The following is a 21,542-nucleotide window of genomic DNA, read 5'->3' as shown; positions in this document are numbered from 1 at the left end:
GCTGAGGTGCCCTGCGCATACGCCAGGTAGTCCTCAGCTGAGGTGCCCTGCGCATACGCCAGGTGGTCCTCGGCTGAGGTGCCCTGCGCATACGCCAGGTGGTCCTCGGCTGAGGTGCCCTGCGCATACGCCAGGTGGTCCTCGGCTGAGGTGCCCTGCGCATACGCCAGGTGGTCCTCGGCTGAGGTGCCCTGCGCATACGCCAGGTGGTCCTCGGCTGAGAGGCTTTGTCCACAAGCTAAGTGGTCCTCGGCTGAGAGGCTTTGTGCACAAGCTAAGTGGTCCTCGGCTGAGGGGCCCTGTGCACATGCTAGGTGGTCCTCCGCTGAGGGGCCCTGTGCACATGCTAGGTGGTCCTCGGCTGGGGGGCCTTGCGCATACGCTAGGTGGTCCTTGGCTGGGATGCCCTGCGCATACGCTAGGTGGTCCTTGGCTGGGGGGCCCTGCGCATACGCTAGGTGGTCCGTGGCTGAGGTGCCCTGCGCATACGTTAGGTGGTTCTTGGTTGAGGGGCCCTGTGCACATACGCTAGGTGGTCCTTGGCTGAGGGGCCCTGTGCACATGCTACGTAGTCCTCGGCTGAGGGGCCCTGTGCACATGCTAGGTGGTCCTTGGCTGAGGGGCCCTGTGCACATGCTAGGTGGTCCTCGGCTAAAGGGCCCTGTGCACATGCTAGGTGGTCCTTGGCTGAGGTGCCCTGCGCATACGCTAGGTGGTCCTTGGCTGGGGTGCCCTGCGCATACGCTAGGTGTTCCTTGGCTGGGGTGCCCTGCGCATACGCTAGGTGGTCCTTGGCTGGGGTGCCCTGCGCATACGCTAGGTGGTCCGTGGCTGAGGTGCCCTGTGCACATACGCCAGGTGGTCCTTGGCTGAGGGGCCCTGTGCACATGCTACGTAGTCCTCGGCTGAGGGGCCCTGTGCACATGCTAGGTGGTCCTTGGCTGAGGTGCCCTGTGCACATGCTAGGTGGTCCTCGGCTAAAGGGCCCTGTGCACATGCTAGGTGGTCCTTGGCTGGGGGGCCCTGCGCATACGCTAGGTGGTCCTTGGCTGGGGTGCCCTGCGCATACGCTAGGTGGTCCTCGGCTGGGGTGCCCTGCGCATACGCTAGGTGGTCCTCGGCTGAGGGGGCCTGTGCACATGCTACGTGGTCCTCGGCTGAGGTGCCCTGCGCATATGCTAGGTGGTCCTTGGCTGAGGTGCCCTGTGCATACGCTAGGTGGTCCTTGGCTGAGGGGCCCTGTGCATACGCTAGGTAATCCTCGGCTGAGGGGCGCTGCGCATACGCTAGGTGGTCCTCAGCTGAGGGCCCCTGCGCATACGCAAGGTGGTCCTTGGCTGAGGGGCCCTGCACATACGCTAGGTGGTCCTCAGCTGAGGGGCCCTGCACATACGCTAGGTGGTCCTTGGCTGAGGGGCCCTGTGCACATGCTAGGTGGTCCTCGGCTGAGGGGCCCGGTGCACATGCTAGGTGGTCCTCGGCTGAGGGACCCTGTGCACATGCTACGTGGTCCTCGGCTGAGGGGCCCTGTGCACATGCTACGTGGTCCTCGGCTGAGGGACCCTGTGCACATGCTAGGTGGTCCTCGGCTGAGGGGCCCTGTGCACATGCTAGGTGGTCCTTGGCTAAAGGGCCCTGTGCACATGCTAGGTGGTCCTTGGCTGGGGGGCCCTGCGCATACGCTAGGTGGTCCTTGGCTGGGGTGCCCTGCGCATACGCTAGGTGGTCCTTGGCTGGGGTGCCCTGCGCATACGCTAGGTGGTCCTCGGCTGAGGGGGCCTGTGCACATGCTACGTGGTCCTCGGCTGAGGTGCCCTGCGCATATGCTAGGTGGTCCTTGGCTGAGGTGCCCTGTGCATACGCTAGGTGGTCCTTGGCTGAGGGGCCCTGTGCATACGCTAGGTAATCCTCGGCTGAGGGGCGCTGCGCATACGCTAGGTGGTCCTCAGCTGAGGGCCCCTGCGCATACGCAAGGTGGTCCTTGGCTGAGGGGCCCTGCACATACGCTAGGTGGTCCTCAGCTGAGGGGCCCTGCACATACGCTAGGTGGTCCTTGGCTGAGGGGCCCTGTGCACATGCTAGGTGGTCCTCGGCTGAGGGGCCCGGTGCACATGCTAGGTGGTCCTCGGCTGAGGGACCCTGTGCACATGCTAGGTGGTCCTCGGCTGAGGGGCCCTGTGCACATGCTACGTGGTCCTCGGCTGAGGGACCCTGTGCACATGCTAGGTGGTCCTCGGCTGAGGGGCCCTGTGCACATGCTAGGTGGTCCTTGGCTAAAGGGCCCTGTGCACATGCTAGGTGGTCCTTGGCTGGGGGGCCCTGCGCATACGCTAGGTGGTCCTTGGCTGGGGTGCCCTGCGCATACGCTAGGTGGTCCTTGGCTGGGGTGCCCTGCGCATACGCTAGGTGGTCCTCGGCTGAGGGGGCCTGTGCACATGCTACGTGGTCCTCGGCTGAGGTGCCCTGCGCATATGCTAGGTGGTCCTTGGCTGAGGTGCCCTGTGCATACGCTAGGTGGTCCTTGGCTGAGGGGCCCTGTGCATACGCTAGGTAATCCTCGGCTGAGGGGCGCTGCGCATACGCTAGGTGGTCCTCAGCTGAGGGCCCCTGCGCATACGCAAGGTGGTCCTTGGCTGAGGGGCCCTGCACATACGCTAGGTGGTCCTCAGCTGAGGGGCCCTGCACATACGCTAGGTGGTCCTTGGCTGAGGGGCCCTGTGCACATGCTAGGTGGTCCTCGGCTGAGGGGCCCGGTGCACATGCTAGGTGGTCCTCGGCTGAGGGACCCTGTGCACATGCTACGTGGTCCTCGGCTGAGGGGCCCTGTGCACATGCTACGTGGTCCTCGGCTGAGGGGCCCTGTGCACATGTTACGTGGTCCTCGGCTGAGGGGACGGCTTAGGCTGCCTCTGCTATGAACATGTGTACAGTGGCCCCCAATCCTGACATGTCGGTGAGAGTTCCAAGTGGCAGATTGCATAGTCTAAGTGCAGGCTGACCCTATTCTATTACTTACCACGCCCGCTTTGAAGTGCTCCGCACCATTGCCCCGAGGCCTTGTGTGAATTGCCATGAATATAGCATAATGAGATCACTGTGTGCTGCTGATGACATCATCTTGCATGGCACAATGGTACCGACCTGCTGCTCTTCCATATCACCGCAGAGCATAAGGCTTCTCCTACACCAATTAACCAAAGCCACCCAAATCCCGACAAGACCAATGTGCCTCCATTTTGTTTCCCTCTAGACTTTTGAGGCAAGGCAGACTAACGACCTCACAGCGAGGGGTGAGCAGCTAATTTTACTCTGCCGCAATATACTGTCTCTGAGGGGGGGCATCTCCTCTGGAGCTCTTCACACCCCCTAAATGAAAACTTTAAAGCGAGAAGAGGTGTGAAGTTCGCCCGCGGAGCCCTCATTTGTGCGCGCCGCGTGTGTGTGTGGCCTTGGGCACAGCATGAATTGAACATGAGAATTCATTTACAAAGTTTGGAGACCTCGGAGCCCCCAGGGGGAGCGCGGCCTCATCACAAGTGGTGTTTGATCAATGAGATATGACAACGTCTGGAGAGATCTGTTAGAGGCTTGGCGGGAATGCCAGCACATGGCTGCTGCTAGCGCTCGCAGCTGATCCGTCAATGATGGCATAAAAGCCTGGATCACATTTAAGTCTGTTTAGTCAACTGGAAGGAGTCGGCTCAGATGAATGTATGGCGAGACGAGGATTCTGGGTCAGTGAGTCAAACAGCTGTCGGGATGCTAATGGAGGCCTCTGACGAGCCACGGTCATGCAGATTGCACTCAGCTGTGGCTGAACTACAAGTCTCAGCGAGTCCAAAACACAAAAAATGGCACTGAGGTGTTTAAAGGATACCCGGCCGAGGTGACATGTGACATGATGAGATAGATGGGTATGTACAGTGCCTAGCACACTAATAACTATGCGGTGTTCCTATTTTTATTTCTCTGCCTGAAAGAGTTAAATATCAGATATGTAAGTGGCTGACTCAGGCAGGGAGTGACTACAGTTTGACCCTCATTGATAAAAAATTCCAACTATAAAACACTTTCCTAGCAGAAAATGGCTTCTGAGAGCAGGAACGAGATAAAGGGTATTTCTTATCAGTGAGGGTCACTCTGTAGTCACTTCCTGTGACTGAGTATGACACTTACATACCTGATATTTAACTCTTTCAGACAGAGGAAGAAAAAAAGAACACATCATAGTTATTTGTGTGCCAGGCACTGTACATACACATGTCTATCTCATCATGTCACTTCGGGTACCCTTTAAAGATTATATTCAAGTACTGTAAATTCTGGCGTATAAAACTACTTTTTAAGTCAGTAAAATCTTCTCAAAAGTCAGCGGTTGTCTTATAGGGCGGGTGCTGAAACTTCCGAGCCAGACTGGAGAATCTGCGGCTGCTCTCAAGGGCATGGTCCTCCTCCTAATGTTTACTGTTGTGATGCTTGAGACTCTGCTGTACATTTTTTTTAGTTGTATCTATGTTCCCCTTGTCATCTTATTGTGCTTTGTAAAGTGCTGCAGAATATGTTGGTGCTATATAAATAAATAAATAATAATAATATAGTGGAGGCTAAAAAACGTCTGCGGCCGCATCCCCACCATAAAGCAGGAAGGGCGGTGCTGTACAAGTATGGTAGAATAAACTCCCCTCACCAGGATTCCTGGAAAGAACTTAACGCGGCCCGATGACGAGGTGAGGGGGCACCTAACTGGGAAGGTGTAAGTGAAGGGCGGAGCAAGCTGCAGGCATCCGGGACGCCCGGGGATGGAAAATTAGAAAGCGGCGCTGTGCCCAGAAAAACACGCCTCTTTCACGTGTCTGGCCCGCCCTTGTATCCTATTACCACACCTCCTCCTCCTCTGCCTCTCAGATCTCACTCCTGAGGACTGCAGTGAAGCGGCGCAGGCGCGCATGTGCGAGATCTGAGAGGCAGAGGAGGAGGTAATAGGATACAAGGGTAGGCCAGACACGTGAAAGAGGCGTGTTTATGTTACCGCTCTGATAGTCTTGGAGACTGGGAAAGCTGACCAATCCAAACAGGCTTTGTCTAAAACAACCATCTGATTGCCAGTAAGGTACATCTCTTGCCATGATTGGTTGGTTGTTGTATACTGGGTACCACATACAGTACAGCACCAGTATCTGTACCTGTTTATACAGTAAAGCACCAGTACACACAGTACAGTATACAAATGTGCAAGAGTCAAGTGGGGTAGTTTCATAGGGCGAGTATAACCCAAAATGTATATTTTAACTGGAAAAGTTGGGGTCGTCTTATACGCCGAAATATACGGTACTTTATGCGAATAGATGCCGGTTACTAAATATTTAAAGTGATAAAAGTAGAGATGCTTCCACACAAAATTGCATCTCTGGGCCTACTGTAACAGGAGGTTGATTAACACATAACAACAACATGTTTCGCCGGGGGTCACCTGCTTCTTCGGGGTCAAAGGGTGTCTGATTCAGCAAATGACAGATTATAGACCCCTCTGCCGAGATGTTTGTTCACTAGGGATGGTAAAAGTCTTATAATTCCTGCTTGCATTCAAATGACACCTGAAGTGAGAGGGATATGTGGGCAGCCATATTTATTTCCTATTAAACAATACCAGTTGCTTGTTGATTTCTTTGGCTGCAGTGGTGTCTGAATCGCACAACTGAAACAAGCCTACAGCTAATCCAGTCAGACTTCAGTCTGAAACATCTGATCTGCATGCTTGTTCAGGGCCTATGGCTAAAAGCATAAGAGGCAGAGGATCAGCAGGACAGCCAGACAATCTGTATTTATTAAAAGGAAATAAATATATATGTCCGCCACCATATAGATGGGAGCAAAAGGGGACAACTTTGGTTGACTTATTAAGGCATTCACAAAGATGGCAACTGTAATGGCCCAGAGGAACCAGCTAGGTTTGAGATGCTAAAGGAAACAAGGAATCTGATTGGTTGCTCTGAGCCATTGGTATACTCCTGCTTCATTTCTATTGGCTCCCATCTAGGTAAATCAATCATAATGTTTTCAAGGAAGAACCCATTGACTAAAGATCACAAACCATAAACAAAGCACTCAATAAAAACAGAAGACCAACATTTCCTCCTTACCAACAGAGCAGTCATGGCCGGTCCAGTTGGGGTCACACGTGCAGACGCCGGTCTCCGCATGGTACGTCCCATGTCCCGAGCATTGGTCGAGGCAGGTGGATCGCGGGTTCTCACAGCTTGCTCCGCCCCAGCCGACGGCACAATGGCACACCCCTTGCACGCAGACTCCTCGCCCAGAGCACGTGGGGTCCAAGCAATCCACTGAAAAGGAGACCACAATATAAAGTTAGATTCATAATAGCACCCATACCACGCATTCATTTAAAAAAAAACAACCTAAAAACCATAGCAAAAACCCTTTACTAGATTCTCTTAAAGGGAACCAGAGGTAAGAGGTATATGGAGGCTGCCATATTTATTTCCTTGTAAACAATGCCAGTTGCCTGGCAGGCCATTGATCTTCAGGCATAAGTAGTGCCTGAGTCAAAACCCTGGAACAAGCAAACAAAATCCAGTAAAACCTAAGTCAGAGTATCCACTGCATGCTTGTTCAGGGTCTATGGCTAAAAGTATTAGACACACAGGATCAGTAGGACTACTAGGCAACTGGTATTGTTTAAAAGGAAATAAATATGGCAGCCTCCATATCCATCTTACCTCGGGTTCTCTTTAAAACTTGTCTGTTATTGAGTGTCAAACTAAGCATCCCTCACCTGTGTCATATCAGATTAATGCACACACAGCTGCAGTGTTTGTAATACACTCAAGACTACATTTTATTTTACTGAAAGAATTTCACACTGCAGAGTTGCCCTTTAAGTTTATTATTCTTGGATACTGTCATAGGGCGGTCCAACTCTGCTGGACAATCCAACCACCCCCCCCCCCCCCCCCCCAAGCCTGGCACAGCCATGATTACAGTATGCGTTGCTCTGGCACCAATCAGCTATGCGCCAGTTCCCTTAAAGGACATCCGAGGTGAAAATAAACTGATGAGAAAAACAATTGTATCTATCCTCCTTCTCCTAAAAGTCACTTTTTTTTTTTTAGATATCCCACAGTTTTATTATATATTTAAATCTAGTTTTTACTGTTTCATTGTCTCTGCTCTATGACACCTACATTGAAATATGCTAGAGCTCAAATCCATTAATTATTGACCCTTTTATCTCTTTCCTGCTCCAGGAAGCTATTTATTGACAGGAAGGTATTTTATGGCTGTAATTCCTTATTAGTGAGGGTTATGCAATATTCTGGCCCGGTCCCGACCTGGATAGAAACTGTCACTTGCATACCTGATATTTAACTATTTCAGGCAGAGAAAGAAACAAAGGAACACAGCATAGTTATTTGTGTGCTTGACACTGTACATACACATGTCTATCTCATAATGTCACATCGGTTGTCCTTTAACATTCTCCTGATGTCTTTAACCACCTAAGGACCGCCCCATGCCAATGGGCGTGGACGCGGCAGCAGCCCCAGGACCGCCTAACGCCAATTGGCGTCAGGTCCTGGAGCCGGCTACTGAGGGAGATCGCGCGCAGGCTGCACTCGAATCTCCTTCTCGGGGCGGAGCTCCGCCCCTCCTTCAGTCTCCGGGCGGCAATCGGGAGACTGTTAGACGGCGTAGTCGCCGTCTATTTACATGTACAGCGCTGCGATCGGCAGCAGCGCTGTACTGCGGACAGCCGTATGACATGGCTGTCCCCTCCATAGGCTGGACAGTGATCGGCTGTCATAGGCTGAAGCCTATGACAGCTGATCAACCTGATTGGCTGGCAGTGGGAGGGAGGGAGCAGGGGATACAAATTAAAAAAAGCTATTTTTATTAAAAAACAAATGAAATATATATTTATATAAAAAAAAAATAAACAACTTTGGAGCGATCAGATCCCACCAACAGAGAGCTCTGTTGGTGGGGAGAAAAGGGGGGGGGGACAATCACTTGCGTGCTGTGTTGTGCAGCCCTGCAGCTAGGCCTTAAAGCTGCAGTGGCCAATTAGGGAAAAAACAGGCTGGTCTTTAGGAGGGTTTAACACTGCGGTCCTCAAGTGGTTAATGAGCGTTGTACGGCAAAATCGTTGGCCCTCTCCACTCTGAGCTGCGTACAATAAAATAAAATAAAAAAGTGCACCGCCGCAGCAAACAAGCTGTGAGCTTCAATTAGCCATACATATGTGAGCAGAACCGCGGATTCTCTTTACTGCATTTTTTTTATGGAGGGGATGGTGTGGATTCCGGATGTAAAAGCAGTCAGTGGGAATTCAGAGTCTCCCGGAGATGGAGGTGGGTGGGAAGGAGCTGCGTAGCTGCAGCCCGACAGATGGGATGACCATAGCAAGTTTCGTAGCATCGAGCAGATGACAAGTCACCATTACACTGCCATTAATCATCTCCACTGAAGGTCAATGGTAAAGAGAGAGACAGGTTTTTACAAGGGTCTCGGTCCCATCCACAGGCCTTTCTGCTGCCTCAGCTCACAGGCTCGGGATTAGGAGAGGGAATGTGTGTGTCAGACCTCGCCATTTATCATAATCCTGCGCCCATTTTTCATCTTGAAATGAGAACCTTTCAAAAGAGTTTCGGTGACAATGGCTACTTTAAATCTCCCTCTTTTTGGCTCGGGGCTCGGCTGTTTTGTGTTGCCAGGCATCTAGCAGTATTGGCAGCAACACTCTCTTTGTGTGACGCCCGGCCTCGATGGGTCACTGGGCCAAGGTCCACTTTGGGGTGACTGGATCTAAAAAGGGGCATCTTACAGGAAAGTTTCAGAACCGAGGGGGGCCGAGATGAGGAAAAACAAAAGGGTGACCTCGCCAAAAAAAGCAAAGTTATGCAGCTGAAGGAAACTCGTTTCAAGTGCGATTGTATGAGAACCAATATTTGGCCACAAAGCTGACTTTTAGGACGGGTTACATAAATGGATTGTGCACTTTCACTTAAAGCAAGCCTGTAGCAAAAATGTGCGCCACAAGTTAAATGCATGTATGAAAATGGCTGGCCTGCTAAAGTTGGAGCTTTTTTGTGGACTTAGTGTTTAGTAACCATTTTGGTCTTTTTTTTAAGGTGGCCACACACGATACAAAAAAATGATCCAATTTTACGGCAATTCGATAAAAATGATCGGATCTCCCGAAAAAAAATCTTTTTTTTCATTCGACTGAAAAATCCGATTGGATTTCCCGTTTTCTTCGATTTTTATCGATCCGGAATGCCAGATATTTTTCTTCAATCTTTCTAAAGATTCTATGGTGTGTGTTAATATACACACCCTAGCAATTTTGTCAGAGTTTCCAATCATTTGTGGTACATCGGTCAGATTTTTGAAATGTTACAATCAGTCAGAAAAATTGATTGCAAGTCTTAAATTGAACAGATATTTAAAAAATTGTATGGTGTGTGGCCACCTTTACAGGAAGTCAGTCAGTTTGTATAACTGTAGGTAATTGAAGGCGCCTGAAAAAATACAATGGGTGTACATGCTAAAAACTAAATAAAGTTAAAGAAACTCAGTATCAAAACAAAAATGCCCCTGGGAGGTACTCACCTCAGGAGGGGGAACCCTCTGGATCCTAGCGAGGCTTCCCCCGGCCTCCTCCGTGCCACGGTGGTCTCTGTCTGCCCCTCGGAAGGCAAAGCTGACAATGTCTGTACAATATTTACCTTCCTCAGCTCCAGCGGGTGGTGCCGTTATGGCTCTCTGCTCGGAAATAGCTTATCTCAGTCGGGTCCGCTCTACTGTGCAGGCGCAGGAGGCTTGCGCCTGCACAGTAGAGCAGACCCAACTGGGATCGGCTATTTACGCCTATTTCAGAGCCGAGAGCGGCTACTGCGTCTGTGCTGGAGCTGGGAAGGTAAATATTTACATCCCCGCTGTTCGGGGAGCTCTATTGCTGCCGCCGTGGGACACAGGAGGACGTTGGAAGTTTCAATAGGATCCGGAGGCTTCCCCCACCCCAGGTGAGTACCCTCCAGGGGCGATTTTTCTTAATATAGATTTTCTTTAAGTAGAATGAGGGTCTACCGTCAAGAAGTAATAATCAAAAAATAGAGTTCAAAGTAAAAACTTCTTAAATTTATACTACTACCAATTACTGAATCTGAGAGAGCCAAAGTCCTATGGGAGAAAAGCGCTATAGAAAGGTTATTGTCTATTGTGCATTTTCAACAATGGGTTTCATGGCAAGAAACCATTCCTCAGGTCAATTACTGTGCCTCTCTTAAAGGGAACCTTAACTGAGAGGGATATGGATGTTTCCTTTTAAGCAATACCAGTTGCCTGGCAGTCCTGCTGATGCAGTGGCTGAATCACACACACCTGAAACAAGCATGCAGCTAACCCAGTCTGACTTTAGTCAGAGCACCTGATCTGCATGCTTGTTGAGGGGCTATGGCTAAAAGTATTAGAGACACAGGATCAGCAGGAGAGTCAGGCAACTGGTATTATTTTAAAAGGAAAAATCTATATCCTCAGTATAAGTTCCCTGTAACTTTCTAACTGTCTGAATCTCCACTCTGAAACGCCTTGGCCGCTTCCCCACACTATTATTATTGATATGATTTTTTTTTACTAGTGCGATTTCCACCGCATTTTCATGAATGTAGTGCAACGTGATTGAAGGGACATCCGAAAAGCATAGACTGCACTGCCTGATGTCCCAACCCATGCATCGCGAATCACCATGGAACTGTAACGCATGGATGCCGTCCACAATACGGAAACGCATTGCAATTTCCCTTCATTGATCCATGAATGGAATCGCACGGACATCGCTGAAAAGCGCATCAAAACATTTCCGGATGTGCTCATGTGGGGAAGAAGTCTTAATATCTATCTGTCCTGTATTATCCCTCTGCAAATTATCTTTTAAAGGAAAACTATCGATTAACATGTTTTTTAACCTGGGATTGAGAGTTCCATAAGTGCTGGTAAATAATGATGTATACATTTCATTTGCTTATCTCTTGTTTACTGTAACAAATTCCTTTCACTCTGAACTGACAGTAGTCTGCTCTAATCTGACAGCAAGTCTGCTCTAATCTGGTAGAGTGAACTATAAGGGGAGGGGGAATTACTTCACAGTGCATCTGTTAACCCTGTGTGTGAGAGAAAGTTGCGTGTCCTGAGTGTCGGACTGAAGTGTGTGAAGAGAGCAAAGGAAATGCAACCTGTTATAAACATTTGTAACTGTCTGTGAAACCACAGCTTTTCATACTTTTTTTCTATCAGAAAAAAATATTTTGTAGTATGATATGCAAAAAACACTGGCTTTGCATTGAAGCAGACACCCCTTTTGACAATAATTTGTTCCAATAGGGTTTAATCCAACACATAAGGAATTAAAGCGTTTTGTTTTTCTGACATTTAACATGAAAAGTAGGAAAATGTGTACACAGCTACTTAGACATTATTTGTACATTGTCATTTTAGAACACTTGGTTTGATAGTGTTCCTTTAAGTAACAAAATCAAAGCTTGCCTACTAAGAAAATTGCCAAACTAACATATGTTTTCAGTACTATAACAAGGAAAGGAATATGCAAATTATTGTAAGTGTCAAAAGCAAGCCCCCAAGTGTCAGTGGAAAGCACCTCCCATCAACCTTCAATGTATCCTAATTAAAGAGAGTCAACAATATGCTAAATATTCCCCCCTTGCATGCAAATTAAATGTAAATTGCATGCAGCTTGTATTGGGGCCAATCAAACGATCTGAATGCGGATTTCTGAGCTTCCTACAATCTATATTACATATTTATAAAAGCCAGAATATCATTGTCCAGCTCTACTTCACATTAAAGGACCACCATGGAGAAAAATGGTAACATTTTAAATACATACATATACAATGCACTATACATTGCTTTTCTCCTATGTTGTGGTCACTCACAGAAAAAGCTGACAGATCTGACAATTTTTGGACTAGTCCATCTCCTCATGGGCGATGCTCATTAATACCTTTACTCTTTACAAAAGCACTCCCTGGAAAGGTTCTATACAAAGATGCCGACCAGCTTCCATACTCGTTTCCACACTACTTTGGCAATTGGACTGAGCAAATGCAGTTAAAGAGGAACGCCAGTGAAAATGATGTAATAAAAAAGTGCTTCACATTTACAATAATTGTGTAAAAACCATTTAGTCAGTGTTTGCCCATTGTAAAAGCTTTCCCCTCCCTGATTTACATTCTGACATTTATCACATGGAGACATTTTTACTGTTGGCAGGTGATATACACTGTACAGCGCTGCGTAATATGTCGGCACGATATAAATACTAAATAATAATAATAATATCAGTGGAAGTAGCTGCTGCTTGCTTTTTTGGCAGTTGAAAAAAGCTGTAAACAGCTATTTCCCACAATGCAGTAAGGTTCACAAACAGGAAACTGCCAGAAACATGGTCCTCAGTTTCCTGTGGGAGGGGTTTCACCACAATATCAGTCATACAGCGCCCCCTGATGATCCGTTTGAAAAAAGGAATAGATTTCTCATGGGAAAGGGGGTATCAGCTACTGATTGTGATGAAGTTCAATTCTTGGTTACGGTTTCTCTTTAAGTTAGTGCTTTTGTAAATAAAGAAATAACTGAACGCTCCCCATGAGGAGATGGACTAGTCCAAAAAATCTTTCAGGAACAACTTGGGAAAAAAGTAATTTATTGTGCATTTCACTCTTTTACTGTGAAAAATGTACATTTATAGGTACCAGTAAGTATTTTAAATGTTATCTCTTTGTTTTTGCAATAGTTGTAATGGCTTCACTGACCAATAGGGAAGATCTGGAGCGGATCTCGCTTTTCTCCCAGTTCCATTTACACCCGTTCCAATCTCTGGACCGGTTAAGAACTGAGCCACAAAGTTTTTACTTGTTGTAACTTTGGATGATGTGGCTTATTATCACATTATCAGTTTAAATAGCTCTAGGTCACTTTAAAGGCAATAGATACCACAACGGAACCGCAGCAGCTTCCAAAGTGTTCTTTTGAGTTATAAATCACAAGTCTGGAGGGCAGAGCGAGTCCTGCTGTGAGAAATCAATGTGTTCTCTTGTAAAATAAAGATGGTTCTTAGCGGAGTTCCACCAGCCAGAAGAGCATGCAGCCGCTCCTGGTGTTCAGTAAAAGATCTGCTTCATGCGGCCTCCATGGTGAAAGCAATCACCGGACTCCCAAAACTAATCACAGGAAGCTGTGCCCACGGGAGAAAATCCTTGAGCAGTCCTCAATAAGACAACAGGCTTTTACAGTGCTTCCAAGGGTGACTGCAGCCTCTTAACATTTGGGGGGAGAGGGGCCAGGTAGCAGAGGCAGCATCACAAAGCCGATTTCCAGGAGATTTCATGCTGAAATCGATCGGCTAATCGACCTGTGGTGTATGGGCAGCCAACAGACCTCTTTCTGATGATATAGAGATCAATCTCTTGGTTGATCGACCCATACATTGCTAGATGTATGGACACCTTTATTTTCTGTTCTCCTGACAACTCTGCTCAAACGCTGGTACAGAGTATCAGTGACGCTGCATAGAACAGAATCATGGGACAAATTTCTGTTCTCCTATCTGACAGCTCTACTCAGACACTGGTACAGAACAGCAGGGAGTTCATAGCAGTCATGGGACACATTTCTGTTCTCCTATCTGACAGCTCTACTCAGACACTGGTACAGAACAGCAGGGAGTTCATAGCAGTCATGGGACACATTTCTGTTCTCCTATCTGACAGCTCTACTCAGACACTGGTACAGAACAGCAGGGAGTTCATAGCAGTCATGGGACACATTTCTGTTCTCCTATCTGACAGCTCTACTCAGACACTGGTACAGAACAGCAGGGAGTTCATAGCAGTCATGGGACACATTTCTGTTCTCCTATCTGACAGCTCTACTCAGACACTGGTACAGAACAGCAGGGAGTTCATAGCAGTCATGGGACACATTTCTTAAAGGGAACCAGAGAAGAAGCACACATATATTTTACCATATATATCAGTGGGAACATTAGAGAAAACACCTACCCTGCTCTCTGTTTCATCTTCACTGTTCAGATTGCTTCTTCTTATCAGCCCTGATAAAATCCCCGACTGAGCATTCAGTCTGGCTTTGTTCAAGAATCTTTATAGTGGAGTCTGTCTTCTGTGCTCTCTTTTCAAGCCCAAGCCTGCCCTCTTGTGGCTCTGCTCAGGAATCATTATAGCTGAGTCATTATAGCAAAGCCAGACTGAATGCTCAGTCAGGGATTTTATCAGGGCTGATAACAAACAGACTGAGCAGTGAAGAATGAAACAGAAAGAAGGGTAGGTGTTTTCTCTAATGTTCCCACTGATATATATGGTAAAATACACAAGGATGCTTCATCTCTGGTTCACTTCAAATCCTACCTGACATCAAACATTGGTGGAGAGAGCCTCTTTGGCTAAGTATTGAAAGTTGTCTAGACAGATTTCCTGTCAAACTGGGTAAAATACAACCCCACCTAGATGTCTTCCCCTTGTTCAGTGATAACCTCCCAACTTAGTTTAAATAGATTACTCCTCGTGTATTTATTCCCAGCAGATCGGCAAAAGCAGAAAATTGGACGTCCTCTTCCCTCCCTACCACCTGACCTATATTGAGGAAAGTGGACTACAACTTACATACAGACATTTTTTGGGAGGCCCACATCTATTTAAGTAGGGGTCTATGGTATTTTATTTCCCCCTAACCCTGAGCCCTTCCTATGTTTTGTTTCCCTTTAGGCCCGGTTCACATTAGCGGTCGCCGTCCGGAATCGCCGTGCCGGAGCCGGACCGCATGCAGAACGGACGGAACGGACGCACGGCATAGCAATGAAAGCCTATGCGTCCGTTCACATGCGTCCGTTTCGTCCAGACCGGATCCGGACCGGATCCGGACTCCGGCATAAGACCCAACATGCGCTATTTTTTGGTCCGGCTCCTCCGGCAGCCGTATCCGGAGCGGAGCCGGACTGCACCATCCGGCCAATACAAACCAATGAGAACCGGAGAGCGCACAACACACTGGCTAAAAATCCGGATGTTCTACCCCACTTCCTATGCGTATTGAAGCGGCGATTTTGGATGGGGACACATGGGCAAGCATTTTGGAGTGGAGCAGCAGTGACTTTAAACGTGCTGGAGATGTTGGCAGTATGTCGGAGGTGGAGGTGAGTGCTAAACAGCGGAGGGCCTGATTCCACAGGTCCACCTTCTGCTGACCTCCCAGACCCCAACATTTTTATTCGGTTTCTACTATCTTTTGCCAAACGGATCCGGATCGCATCCTGATGAACACCTGATGCAACCTGACCGGATCCGGATCGGATCCGGATCAGAACCGTACGGTTCTGATCCGGATCCGGTCAGGTCATCCGGTCCGTTTGGCAGGGAACCGCAAGTGTGAACCGGCCCTTAGATCTTCTCCCTCATTTTATCAATTCTCTTATCACTTCTGTTTTCATCATTCTTCCATTGCCATCATATCTGAACAGGCCGACACTGTCACCAGCTATATTGTGTTTTTACCTGCAACTTAGTTCATTAGTTCAGAAGATTGACTGGGGAACTCTTAGGCTGCTATTTTGTAGGGCAATCCTCACTATGTTATACAGCTTTTAAGCAATAAAGTATTTTATAACCTGTTTTTTATATATTTACCAAGATATGATATTCTGTTGCTATTGTGTTGCATCAATGTCCTTATAGCTTTCCACCTATGGTTTGTTATACGTTGTTATATTCTTTCAATATTGCGATTTACTTGACATCTCGAGCTATGCAGTTTTCCATTCAATAAAAACTACTGAAAGTAAACAATGGTGGAGAAAAGTGGGGAGGCGGGCCAGCTCAGAAGGCGAGAGGAGGTGGCAGCGGAGGCAAAGTAATGGGGGTGAGCAAGAGGTAGTGATGGTACGAGCGGGGAAAAGGGGAGGGTGGAGGAGAAACAGAGAAAGTAGGGGGAGTGGAAGGCAATGACATAGAATAAGAGGCAGTATGCATGTAAGGAAAGGGGGCAGGGGGCACAGGGATTTTTTTTTTGGGAGGGGGGGGGGGGGGGGGATAGGTTGGGGAGAGTTGAGAAAAGGATATGGAAGTGGGCATAGCTCCCAACTGTCCCTCTTTTGGAACCAAATCCCTATTTCTTCCTCATTTGTCGTTCTTTCAGGACTGATGTACAGATCTGTGTTAATATATGGATTTTTCTACTTTAAAAATATGTTTAACTGACTAAATTTTTATATCAGTTATATTGATATATTTCTTATTTTCAAATGTTAAAATGAAGAAAAACGAATGATGATCGAAAAGACCAGTAAACAATACATCTTTTGATTCTGAATTTTTTGTGCTATGCATGGTGAGGGGTGTGGCAGGGGCGTAGTTAGAGAGGCAACAGGGGTGTGTCTTAAAGTGCTTCTTTTTCTTATCTCAAAAAGTTGGGAGGTATGAAGAGGGGGAGGAAAAGTGAGAGAAGGCCGAAAGCATAATAAAGAAAAAAACACTGAGAAAACAGTGCGTGCAAAATTGGAGCAGAACTGATGCAAAAGTGGAGCAGTTGCTCAAAGCGACCAATAAGGATCTTCTCATCTTGACATTCGCTCCACTTTTGCTCCAATTTCACTAGCGCTGTGTTTGATAAAATCTGCCTTGACAGCAGGAAGTGAGGATGAAAAACAAACAGGAAGGAAAGACAATAGTCAGTTGTTTTTGTGGTTACTGATTGCACTGGCCCCATTTTACCTTCTTCGCAGTTCTCTCCCTTGTAGCCGGGGTTGCAGATGCAGGTCCCCATGATGCAGGTGCCATGGTTACTGCAGGTGACGTCAATGCACTGACTGGTGGGCACGTCGCACTCGGCCCCCTTCCATCCGCTGTGGCACAGGCAACGTCCTTTCATGTACTGGCCGTTCCCGCTGCACAATACAGGGCAGGAGGCTGGCAGGGAGAGAGAGCGGGAGGGAAAAGTTAATTTTAGCAAGAAAATGATTTTCGCCCTCCACTCTGGCTCACCCTCTTACCAGGACAATGAATCAAGGGCTGAATTATTCCACGGCACAAATCACTTCAATAATTCAAATGGTAACGTTCAGCTCTTCACCCTCTGGCAGGGAAAATAGCACAGCGAATCGGGACAAAAATTACTCCCTGCCATTAATATGCATCACGCCAGCTTCTTTTTTTTCCCCCTTTCTTAAATTAAAGGCAAACGTATGCAGCATATAAAATATATACGTTATTAGAGGATGCTGTTCAGGCTTTCTGCATTGGATGCATTTGTTCCTTCTATAGAGTCAGGCTTGGCGGACACACAAACACACTGCAGCCATTTTCTGCAACCTGTGAATTTGTGACAACGCTACAGCACACAATGATGTCGTCAGCAGTAATCAACGAAGATGGCCTTGTCATTTTTAGGGATGAGCTCTTGGAATAGGAACAGTTCTGATTTTTGCATCGGAATTCGTCCGTTCCGAGTAAAATCACGAAAATTACAAGTTTCGCGTACCTTTCTGCCGATGTAAAAATTGGCTTCGGAAACAAGAATTTTCAGCAAACACGGCGTTAACCCAATGGCAAGGAAAAGTGACAATTGGCTTCTAAAACAAGAATTTTAGGCCCATAGTGATGTCAACAAAATGGCCGTCGGGGATTCCCTGGTGCCCAGAGGCCACACTAACGTGGCAGAACAAGAGGTTTTTCATATTAATGGGGGGTCCAGGGCACCCCCTGCCCTGGTCTCTGGGACCCGCGATCCATGTGGAAAACCACTAATTCTGCCACTCTAGCGTTGCCACAGGGGACTGGGGAATCCCGGGTGGCCATCTTGTTGGTGTCACTGTTTGCCAAAAATTCTTGTATCAGAGGCCAATTTTCACTTTCCTAGCCATTGTGTTAACGCTGGGTTTGCTGAAAATTCATTTTGGGAGCCAATTTTCACATCATCAGAACTATTGACCGCATTGACTTTATTAGAAAATGCCTTTGGAACGCTAAAATCGGAACAAGAGATTCGGTATTTGCCTGCAGAATGCTGAATTTTGACGAATTAAGAATTTGGCTAATTTTGCCACACTTTTTATGAAAATTTCATATTTTTGCACGGATGAGATTTCTAGTAATTATCTCCTTGCTTATGGAGACAGAAAGGGATTAGCCCAATGCTAAACTAGTTTAGATCAACGTATTATTTTAAACCGATCCATTAACTGGACCAGCATGTGATATGAAGGATGAGGTGGCCAGCTAGTCAAGTCTCTGGATGTGTGGTTGGGATCATGTAATTATATCGTATTTCTGCTTCCTGTGTAGCATAAAATAGACATGACTACATAATGCCAACCAGGCATCCAGAGACTATAATTTGTTCACAATAAGTCCCCTGTCCAACTATCTCCCAAAGTGCATGCAAGTAGACCAAAGGACCAAGTCTTACATGGTTTCAATTTTTCAGAAGGCACTAAAAGGGTTAAAGGACAACTGAAGTGAGAGGTATACGGAGACTGCCATATTTATTTCCTTTCACGCAATACCAGTTGCCTGGCTGTCCTCTGCCTCTAATACTTTTAGCCCTAGCCCCTGAACAAGCATGCGGCATATCAGGTGTTTCTGACATGTCCGATCTGATAATATTAGCTGCATACTACTGCAGCCAAATAGATCAGCAGGGCTTCCAGGCAACTGGTATTGTTTGAAAGCAGGGGCGCCTCTAGCCATTTTGTCACTCCAGGCAAAAAAACCTGTGGCGCCCCCCCCCCCCCCCCCCCCCGTAGTTCCCTCCCCTCTCCCGTCCACCCCCTTCATGAAAATAATCGTAATGCAGCAATGTTTTAATATAAAATAATCGTAATGTGGGCAGCGTTTCACAAGAAAATAATTGTACTGTAGCAATGTTTCACTAGAAAATAATTGTTAAGCAGCAATGTTTCACCAAAAAATAATTGTAATGCAGCAATGTTTTACTAGAAAATAATAGTAATGCAGCAATGTATCACTAATCGTAATGCTGCAATGTTTCACAACAAAACAATCATAATATGGGCAGCGTGTCGCAAAAAAATAATGCACCTGTAAAAAAAAAAAAAAAAGCCTGCAGAAGACACCTCTCCCAGCGCAGACACCTCTCCCAGCGCACAGCTCATCAAGTCATCTCCCTGCAGCCAGCCGCTGCGAAAGTCCTGCGCTAACAGAGGCAAAGCAGGGCTACGGGAAGATGGCGCCCGAAGCCCTGTACTGGAGACACAAATAGTCTCCAGTGCTGGGCTTTGGACACCATCTTCCTGTAGCCCTGCTCTGCCTGCCGGAAGACTCTGCAGACTGAGGTGAGCTGCGGGATTCGGCCAGCAATTTGGCACAGCGTCTATTAGACGATGCAAGCGAGTTCACCGTGGGGGGTCACACAATCTGGCTGCGCCTCAGGTGACACAAACTGACAGTGCCTCAGGCAACCGATTGCTCGGTGAGGCCGGTGGATCAGGCACCCCTGAGAGAGAGAGAGAGACAGTAGCAGATAACAGAGACAGACCAGGAAAGTGGTAGAGTGTCACAACAGAGAGGAGGCACATGAAAAGTGGTGAAGAAAATAGGTGGATAGGAGGGAGAAATGTAGAAAAATGGAGGAGAGACAGATGTGTCTCACCACAGGTGGGCTTGTTTAACAGAGAGCACACAGGGAGCATGTTGAAGCTCTGGGAGGGGGAGGGGAGGGGGATGGAGTCCAGCAGGGCAATCACAGGGCACTCAGACACAGGAACTTTTCAGCCCTGTTACAAATGCAAGGCACCTTATGTAAATAAGGCAGACTACCATCTGCAGAGCCTGTGTCTTTGCTCCTGTCACTAGGTGAGGGGGGGGGGGGGGGGGGGGCTGCCTCACACAGTGTCACTGACAGTCCTGTCCCTCTACTCACATGTCAGCCATCCAGCTTCTGTGCTCCTCCCTGCACTCCATCCATCCTGCTGATTGGTAGCTGTCTCTCTCTCTCTCTTCTCCCTTCCGAGCACGGAGCATAGCCTGCAGCTGAGCCATCTGCCTGCTCACCTCTCTGCTCTGATGCCCCTTCAGGGTGGAAGCAGGGGGACATAGACTGCCCACCTTCAGGGGGGATGCAGCATCCAGATCGGCATCTAACTGACAAACTCCATGCTTGACTGGCGGTGGGCGGAGTTAGGGGGCGTGGCCACACGCAGTAAACACTGCGTGTGTGGCTGCTCACAAGAGCTGAGTCTTGGAGCAGAGCTTTCCCCTCTGTCAATTGGCCGGCTGGCGCCAGGGGGCGGAGGGGAGACGGAAGTGTCGCTACACACACGTGTAGCATAGCTGGCTGCTGCTGCCGACAAAGGATCACGGGGACAAAATAAATGACATGGCAGTAGGGACAGGCGGCCGCAGATGCGCCTTTTGATTGGCACAGCGATGCAGGCGACTGCTTGTACTGCCTGTGGCAAGAAGCGCCCCTGTTTGAAAGGAAGAAAATATGGCAGCCTCCATGTTCTCCTCACTTCAGTTGTCCTTTGAGCATCAGTTTTTACTATAGGGAGAGCTGCCTCCCCAGAACTCTTCAGCAGTCTATTCACAGTTGCAGATAAGATCTAATTAGACAGATTTTCTTAAACAGAACAAAACACATGTAAGCGAATTTCTTCAGCAACTATGTGTGGAATAAAGACTCTTCATTGTGTGCTGTGCTAGAGTTCAGGTCTGACTCAGCATAAAAGTGGGTATCCTAAATAATTTACTTCATTCTACTATATATGTCACGACAGGGCCTCTTTAAATAACGGTGTTCCCAATGCTAGAGTTATATAACTGTTCTACTGGCTGTTCTCTGGAGAATCGGATACATTTTGAGTCCTGACTATAGTCTAAAATACTTCATCCATATAACAAAGCTGGGGTGTGTTGCCAGGGAGATGCAGCTCATCTAATTGAAGTTAATATAGCTTTTGTTTCTATAATGAACATTACATGGTGTACTTATGTTACACTGGCAGTTTCGTGATACTATATATAGCCAATTGTGATTAAAAGAACAAATTATTTTTCTACTGTCTCAATCCACGTGTCTGCCTGAAAAACAAAAGAATGTCGCTAACATCCATAAACCTCCAGCGCACTATTCATGGGTAACATCGGATTCTGTGTGCTCATTTGTACCGCACACATCAGCAGAGATCTGATCCAGTATCGATCCCACCGCTGCCACCACTAGCAAAGTATTGCTGGAAATAGTGCAAGGCCAATAAAGTTATTGACTGCAAGGAACATTTCTAATGAGGGAGCTGTGTTCAAGTTAACTGGCTTAGGGCTGGTGCACACCGAGCGGCTTTTTCAGCGTTTCTGCAGCCGCTTGCGGCTGCGGATCCGCTTGGTCAATGTATCTCAATGGGGTGGTTCACACCAGAGCAGGAGGCGTTTTGCAGAAACGCATACTCCCGGGGTGAGGCATTTTTTGGATTGTGGATGCGT

General features: G+C 47.7%; 1 protein-coding gene across 21 annotated transcripts in view; it reads right to left on the bottom strand.

Moving 5' to 3' along the window:
* TENM4 (teneurin transmembrane protein 4) overlaps nt 1–21,542 on the bottom strand; it is a 1,797,006-nt gene that overhangs the window by 187,091 nt on the left and 1,588,373 nt on the right. For all 21 annotated transcript variants that reach the window (XM_068266709.1, XM_068266713.1, XM_068266710.1 and 18 more), the window contains 2 exons: nt 16,818–17,012; nt 6,141–6,341 (listed from right to left, as the gene is read on the bottom strand). In XM_068266709.1, coding sequence (XP_068122810.1) covers nt 6,141–6,341; nt 16,818–17,012 — 396 coding nt within the window. The remainder of the gene's footprint in view (nt 1–6,140; nt 6,342–16,817; nt 17,013–21,542) is intronic.

This window comes from Hyperolius riggenbachi, chromosome 2 (assembly GCF_040937935.1).
Source record: "Hyperolius riggenbachi isolate aHypRig1 chromosome 2, aHypRig1.pri, whole genome shotgun sequence".
NCBI classification, from domain to species: Eukaryota; Metazoa; Chordata; class Amphibia; order Anura; family Hyperoliidae; genus Hyperolius; species Hyperolius riggenbachi.
Note: the sequence above shows the minus strand (reverse complement) of the source record. Positions and strands in the feature narration are given on the sequence as shown.